The 8330-nt window shown below is 48.3% G+C and overlaps 1 protein-coding gene across 1 annotated transcript; it reads right to left on the bottom strand.

The window, feature by feature from the left end:
- Positions 1-92: 92 nt before the first annotated feature.
- LOC104073860 (A-kinase anchor protein 8-like) lies at positions 93-8011 on the bottom strand (the record flags this gene model as incomplete). The annotated part of the gene is made up of 9 exons (XM_009573791.1): positions 7877-8011; positions 7437-7473; positions 6125-6365; positions 3539-4007; positions 2988-3111; positions 2766-2821; positions 2068-2104; positions 603-711; positions 93-234 (listed from the first exon to the last, which is right to left on the bottom strand). Coding segments are annotated over exons 1-9 (1350 nt in total), but the record flags the coding sequence as incomplete, so codon positions are not given.
- Positions 8012-8330: the final 319 nt, after the last annotated feature.

The following is an 8330-nucleotide window of genomic DNA, read 5'->3' as shown; positions in this document are numbered from 1 at the left end:
ATAATAATGATAATAATGATAATAATAAAAATAGTAATAAAACAACCCCAAACTCTTAAACCTAGGGGACAGAAACATAGCCAGAGGCTCACCTGGAGGAAGTCAGCTGTTTGTTGAGGCAGCTTGGTTCCAACAAACTTGAAGTGTTCCTTATGGAATTTACTCTCGAGGTGACTGTTCATCTCGTCATCGTAGAAGGTCCGATATTTGCATAACGAACAAACAAACTGGATCCTGTTGAGAGAGTCGGAAGCGAAGGGAAGTGATATTCAAACCAATCCATTCCAGCTCCACTGGGTACCACTTTCTCACTGGATCTACTCCCTTGCTCCATTTAAGGGGTGGCAGATAAACTTATGGAAGCCTCCAACCCTTTAAGCATTTACGGGATGTTTCCCAGAGGTTTTCCCATTTCTATTTAATCTTTTAAGCACAGACGGCAAGAAGACTGGCAGGAGAGCAAAGCAGCTTCTACAAGGAACAGACAGAACACTGGGACAACTGGGAACAAAAGGATGGACCCCGGCTGTGAGCGCTACAGTCCCGGAGAAGGAAGCAACATCACTAAAAAAAAAAAAATAAAATAAAATAGGAGATGTTACCTTTCTACCATGCGATCCCGATGCCTCTTCTTTTGCCTCTCTTGAGTTTTCTTGCCCGCCTGCAATTTGCGTTTGATTTGACTGATCTCTTCTTGAATTGTTAAAGCACCTAAGTGTTTAAAGCAGGTTGTATTTCAGGGCACTACTTGAGGACACCACCTGATTAAAGAGAATTTCCCTAGACAAGTTTAGTCGTCAGCCCGACTAACCCGCACAACCTAGAGACACCGAAGAGTCAAGAAGCTGCTCCCACCGGCAGATAAACCTCTGGTTTATACGACAGTGTCACCCACCTCAAATTAGCTTTTTTTCAAAAAAAAAGTTGCACTGGGTGGAACTTGGTGGGTGGGGGGCAGAGGGGCAGAGGGGAGAACCACAGCAGACATCTGCGGTTTCCCAACTCTTTATTTTAATTACTGTTTACTACTACTGCTTTTACAAGGTTTTAAGTATTAATTAGTTTGATTATTTTAAGTACCACCCGCTCTGATTTGTGCAGCCTCAAAGCTAACACCAGCAATGCGATAAAGCTGGGGTAAGGAGAAATCAATTTACACCACTTATTTTTTGGGGCAGAAAAGCTGCTTCTCTGTCCGCCCACCCCGGCATATGTGCGGGCGCTTTCTGGGATCAAATTTACGCTGCCCACCAGTGGGACGGGCAGCAAGGACCCCCCACCCATCTTGCTAACAGGTTTCTTTCCAGCCCTCCTGCTTCTCTAAGCTCCCTTCGGGTATCGCAGTGCTTCTCCGACCTGTCCTGTCTCTCCAAGCTGGGAAGCTCTATCCCAAACAACTTACCCAAAGTCAAGTCTACGGCACAGCGGGAAATTAAATCTGGTTCCCTAAGCCCCAGGCTAGCAAGCTTCACCAACCTACCTTGACCAAGGGATCCAGCTCCTCCCTAGCAGGGCTTTTACAGCATTTCCTTATCCCTGAGCAGACACAAAGGATGGGATTCATCTGACTAAATGCGGACATTACAGCTGAGCTAGTCCCCTGGCCCGCCCGTCAGCAGAGATCTGACAGGTCTCATCCTGAAGAACCAGTGAATCGTGGCCCTGGGAAGGGCCCCCCGTTTCTCTCTGCCGGCTGTGGCGATGCAATCCCACCGGAGCCTCACACGCAAGAGCCTCGACTGCTCTCGCTCGTAGGACCCCGCCTCCGATATCTGTCACAGCACCAGACCAGCGTCCCCAGGGGACTGGGGGACACGCAGAGAAGCCAATTTGCCCTTCATCGAGAAGGTGCAGAGGTTTAGCTCAGGTCACCAAGACGCGACGAACCAGAAGGGACAGCGAAGCCACAAGGCAAACGGAGCGAACGGACTCTTAAGAACCAAAGGAGCCTGACTAAACTCATCAGACTTAATTGGAAATATGTCTTCTGGAGCCCTCAACGGGAGGGGGGTTATGCTCCGCGCGGAGCTGTGGAGCACAAACGAGCCGTCACGCACACCAGCTCACCTTTCTCCGAATCTTTTCCTTCTTCGTCTTCTCCCTCCTAAAAATGCAACATCGGAAAGTTAAAACCATGTAGAGAAAGCGAACGTCTGGAGGCTGGTTTGACATCTTCACCAGCATCCTTCCTCTCAAACCCTCCCCAGGCACTCAAAGCACCGCGCGGAGGAGCGACATCTCCACCGGATCTGGCCGCTCCACGCTCCCTTAGCGCAGGGGAAGCCGGCGCGGCGCCCGTTTGCTCGGCAGGGGATGCTTCTACAACACCTGCAGGTCTTACATCCGAGAGATCTCCCTCCACCGAGCTGAAGGGCGATGGCGGAGGGGTGCCTTCAGTCCCCATCTAGAGCGAGGCAACGTAATCCCACAGTTCGGGATGCTCCACGTCGCAGGCAATTGATTTTGGGGTTTTCCTTACTTAAAGCTTTTTGTGCACAGGCATTTTATTGCATTTCGACACCATAAAGTGTCTCGCAGTGACATTGCAGCTGGTGGGTATAGCTGGGAAGCCCCCGTAATGTCCACACTTCCCTCAACAGAGCATTTTACTTCCATCCTCTCCCCGCTACTTGTCCGAGCCTCTGCCCCCTGACTCGGTTTGGGAATAATGCAGGAGTCCAGGGATCTGCCCTCACCAGCTCCTGCACCTCCAACCAGGACTACAGCTTTTAATCATGATGAAGTAGTTTTCAAGAGTTACTTACGCCTCTGGAGCCCTCCTTCTCCTCTTTTTCTCCCGATTCTCCTTCCGTTCCCTCCTCTGAAAGAAACAACACAGTCAGCATAAAAAGACATAACCCAGACCGACGCCAACAGATTTGGCACCACGTTAAACCCGAGGCAAAGCACGACGGCTCTGCTGGAAATAAAGAGAGCAGCGGCTTTATATTGCTCCCGAGCACACCGCAAAGCCGCTCCGCTCTTACCGTTGTCAGAGTCGGAGTTATCAGAGCCGTCCGTCTTCGCAGCCTTGCTGTCGGGTTCATCGGAGCTGTTTGTTTGCTTCCGCTTCTTCATGGTGGGATCTTTTTTGATTTTCTTTTTCTGGGGCTGCGAGAGAAGAGAAAGGTTAATCTCTCCGCAGCCAGCAACGTCTTATTTTACTCCTTTTTAGCAAGTTAAGCTTCCTGCATTAAGTTTCTGACAGGCAGAGTTGATCAGGCAGGACTTAATTCACCACACCTCTATCCCGTAACACAGGAAATGAAGCTGTGAAGGACTGCAATATTCTCCTACCTTCAGAAAACAAAGTGTTTAGGATTACAACATCCCACGTATCAATACTGCTGTGCAATTCAGTGCAGCCTCCTCCATCTGGTTAGGAGAAAACATGCTACAAAGCCAATAACGCACAGAATTATGTATTATTGCTTCCCAGAGTGTATTTTGGAGCCCCTCATGGCAGGACGCGTGGGTCTGTTGGGAAATAAGTCTCTATTCGAGAGAGCAGGTAGGAAGATATCACACGAGTACTTACTTTAAAATCCGAGTCCCACATTTTCCAGTTTCTCCTCATTCGTTGTTTCATCATTCCTCCTCCGTAACGCATATTTCCCGAGAAACCTCGCATTCCCTGGAACATGCTGAGTTCTGGGATAATGTTGTGGGAGAAGAGGGAAGGAAGCCTGGAGGAGCCGTGGGGACCGAGACCCCGCGATCCCATCGATTGCGGAGGCTCGTTCCACTGTCCGCCCATGCGCCCGGGATAGGAAGACGCCATGGGTCTGTTATTGCGTCCGTCTCTACCCCAATTCTGACCCCGTTGACCAAAATTATCCCGTGCTCTGTTCTGGTATTGATCCCGGCGGTTCCCGTAGAAGTTGTCATAGTGACCTTCATAGGCGTTATCGTTGTCGTGTTCGGACTCGTTGTAATCGTAGCCGGATCGGTACATGTCGCGGTCGTTCATCGAAGACCTCGAATCGTAGGATTCGTACGAGTCGTACCTGCAAGAGACGCGTCGGCGAGACACCACTGAGAAACGGCAGCAGGGGTCAAACAACAAAACCCTTCGAAACAGATTTTTAGGTTTATTTTTTCAATTATCAGACGTTTCACTCAACATGTGACATATTTCACTGTGTGGTGGGACAGGACATGGACCGGCAAGAGCTGGTGATGGAGTTTCAAGGTTTCAGTTCCAGTGGTGGAAGAACCAGAGACCTTTAGACACGGGAAAAGCCTGATGCCAGGGAGCCCCTCAAACCATCCATTTCTTTCAGAATTACCAAATGTTTTAAAAGAAAAAAAAAAAACCCACATTGAGCAAAGGTTCCTTCACTAGCTGAGGGTTATCAGTTTGTCCCCGCTCCCAAATGTCTGTTTCAAAACGAGCTGTAGGAGCAGCCGAAGCAAACAAGAGCTGCTCGTCCTTGCAGCAAGTTTCACCTTATCCAGAAACACTTCCACGAACAGCGAGATTTTACTCCTCGGCTATTCAAGGAGCACCTTGGCACAACCAAAGGCCTATTCCAGACCCATCCTTCCTCACTCCCTGTATGCAATCCATCCATTAACAAACTCTTTTCCCAACTGGAAACCCAATATATGCCCCAACTATTTTAAATCTCATTTTTTCCTCCTGGAAATGAGGCCGCAGAGGATTTTTAACTTTGTATTCTGCAATACTAAAACTGTGGCACATGCTTCGTACTGGAATTTTAAGGCTTTGCGTGCTTGCCGGCAGTGCCTTGACTGACAAGGCAGGCGAGGAGGAAACCCGGTGCTCAAGAAAAGATCATGATGCTGAACTAACAAGCCTCGTCAAAGCACGACCCCCTCGCCGCTGCGCTTTACGGCGAGACCTCGAGAGCATGGAGATAGGAATCAGCGGCAGGGAGAAAGATGTTATCATGGCTCCAAGGTCAGAAGAAAGTCACCCCGCTGATACAAGGAGAAACGTTGGAGCTACAAAATCAGGTCGGGGACCGATGGAGGAACTGCCAGCGTCCGGTTACGTGTAAGCCGGAGCAGCTGGAGGGGGAGCAGCTCCTTTTCTGCTCCGTTATAGCACAGAGCCGACGTTCTCCAAGTGATTTATCTTCCTCTTACTGCGTTTCTCGTTATTTCCTGCACAGCACAGGAAATTTTTAGCTTTTTAATAAAGCCTATCCCATTCCCAACTGGTACGGCGATGCCGAATCGGTGGAAACGCGCTGCAGGCAGGAGCGCGTCTGCGAGCAGCCAACTGCCGGTGCACGAGATCAAAGCGGAGAAGCCCAAAACGATGTTTGAAGGGACAAGAATCCGGGGAACGATTCGGCAAACCCTTTCCAGCATGGTTAAACCAAGCAAGCGACTGAAACACATCGATTTGATATAGTAGTATGGACGTATCATTTCGTAGGAGAGTTACTGTTTTGGAAGTGTAGAAGCAGAGTAGAAAACAGTCACATCGCATTTACTAATATTTACTCCTGAATTTTACTTTGTCCCATGTTATTTGAGGCATTAAGAACCTGGAGTAACTAGTCACCCCAAGTCCTGGCTCAAAACTCACAGTGCATGTTAGTAAATAAGAAATCTTTGGGGAAAGGATCCTGTTTATTAGTACTTAAACATTAACACAGATCAGCAAGGAGTTGACTATGTCATAGAGCTGAGCATCTACTGCGACACTGGCTACAAAAACCTCACTGCAGCAGCAGAGGTCAATCTATTAATCAAAATTAGTAATTTAAACTCAGGTTAAGTATGAAATCGCACCTTGTTTTCCTTAGCACTGCTCTACAAGTACATAAGCTCGTGAGAACAAGCAATAAAAAGGGTTCCTTAGAATAATTATTTTACTGAAGAACCCTAAATTTTAGCCACTGCTGGAAATGCTGCACTTAAGGTCCCAAATTCAGATTTTTTTGCAAGACGCAGATGAAAACGTAGTGTAAAATCCTATTTTACAGTTACAGCAGGTGAGAGGAGAGGCTGAGCCAGCTCTGGACGCTCACTTGAGTCACAACGCTGGACAAGGCAAGAACGAGACCAGCGAGGAAGAAACCAAGCAGCAACGACTCTTAACGAGCAGCAGATCATTACCGCGTCTCCTCACCTCGTGCCCCGCGCTCACCTGTCTCCGCCAGCTCCGTAGTGTCCTCCTTGCATCGTGTCCGTGTCCATGTGCGACACCATGTCCAAGCGCTGGTTCATTTTCGTGATGACGGCGTCGGCGTTGCCGCCGCCCGAACCGTCGGGGTTCATGTCAACGTCCGAATTGGCCATTTCCCAGGAGTTCGACGTGGCCATGCCGTATCCGTAATTACCCGAGTTATCCTGGCCATATCCATAGCCGTAACTGTATCCCTCATAACCTGGAACAAGAAAAATAAAAAAGCTGGGTTTATTTCCAGTTATCCGGCTTCGCTAATATTTTAATTCGAATTAAGATGCCCCAAGCAATCACCACAGGGAGTGAAAATTAAAAAACGCCCAAATTTCTATTTAAGTCACCTATAAACTTTGAGCTGTTGAGCTCACAAAGGTTTAAGGGAACAATTTGCTCACGTAAGTCCCATAAAACACAGCCACAGCCTATAGCTTCCTCCATCTAACCTGCTCCAGAGCAGAATAAACACGGCCAAGGCGGAGCCTCCATAAAAACCTGTTTTGGGTTAACACAGAGATACCAAAGAACCATTTTAAGCTGGTTTTTAGTTTGATACGAAGTTGTCGGTAGCCAAACGAATGCAGCTAGGACATACCTTCGGCAGGACCTATATAAGCTGCTTTATAACCCCTTAAATCCAAAGGGATGACGCTACAGCGCATACCTGTCCACTCCAAAGACAGCACAGCCGAACACTGAAAGCAAAAACACTTTCAGCCTAGCGTTCCCCACACATTTTAAATCAGAAAGCGACAGAGGCTTCTCCTCTCGCTAAAGAAGCCAAAACTGTCATAAACAGAAAAAAAACCACCGTAGGAATAACACACAGAGCCAATTAAAAGCCTGCTGAGGCTTAAAATTTAGGTTCTTCTTCTCCCTGACCTTTTATTTGGCTGCTGGCACACGCAGAGAGGGAGTTTGTATTTCTGCTGTCTCCCCAAGCCTCGATTTACATCGTCACCTGCCCTGACTTCACGCGGGTTTTCCAAGTAGCAGAACGGGGTTTTTTTGGGGTGAAAAAGAACCCCAAAAACCCAATATTCTGCCTAGAACAGTTTTCCTGTGCAACTAGTTACAGTAGCAAAGTTTTCTGTTGGCTTCAACTTGAATTTTTAAAATAAAAGAAGAAAATCGTTGAACAGTAAGAGGCTACACGGGGTCCGTGCTGCGGTGGGGACGGCGGTTGTTCGTCACCGACCTCGGCACATCTCCCTCAGGCTCAGGAAACGGATCTGAAGTGGAAGGTAATAAACCATTACTCCAGTTTTTAGCGTACTTGCCTCTGTTCGTCCCAGAGTTCCAGTCTCCATAACCTAGAAAAGAGCAAAAAGCAATTAGAGACGAGTTTATCGTTATCGTGGCTGAAGAGATTCTCGTTACCCAGTGTGAAAACGGAGCGACGCCCCGAATAATCCATGAGTCTTGCACCAAATATCAAAGAAATCGGACCTTAATGTCACCCCAGCAATGACATGTCCCCGCAAGAGCGACACCCTTTACTCATCTTATGCAAAAGGTTTTTATTTCAAGCTGAGCTTCCAGCAATCATTTCCATGTCTGAGCATTTTGGGAGCAGAGGTGAAGCGTTTGGGAAAGCGAGAGGGATCTTGCACAGAATAAACTCCGCTCCAAATAACGCCTAAAAAGAGGGGACCAGGACATGTTAGGGAAGTTTTAATCCCATCGTCTGCCAACCTGCAGCCTCCCAGGACTGACATTCAGACGCCCTTTGGGGTGAAACGTATCTCGACGGCATCGCTGCACTTTGCCCTTGCAGGAAACCAGTTGGAAGATGGAGATACCAGGATGGAAGGACGCGGTCCGGAGGAGCCCTGGCCGGGACACCGACATCCCGCGCTCCCCAGTCCAGAAACCGTTACCCCAACGTTAATTTTCAAAGTAATTACAGCCTCGTTAGCCAGGGTACGTGTGCGCACCACTTGCCTTCTTACCAATCCACACGCACACTATGGGAAAGCAATGTTACCTTGCAGGTTCTTGTTGCAATTTCCCCCTTAATTAGAAACTCCTCTTCACAGAAGAAAGGTAATTTATTAATTCCCCCCCGCCCCCAGTTACAGCCTGAGCCACTTCCAGCCAAAACAGCTGACACTGAATATAGCAGCAAATCGCTTCCTACACCCACCGAGCTCCACAGGTGAGCCGAGAT

Source organism: Fulmarus glacialis, unplaced genomic scaffold, assembly GCF_000690835.1.
Source record: "Fulmarus glacialis isolate BGI_N327 unplaced genomic scaffold, ASM69083v1 scaffold11643, whole genome shotgun sequence".
Lineage (NCBI taxonomy): Eukaryota > Metazoa > Chordata > Aves > Procellariiformes > Procellariidae > Fulmarus > Fulmarus glacialis.
This window is presented reverse-complemented; position numbering and strand designations above follow the sequence as displayed.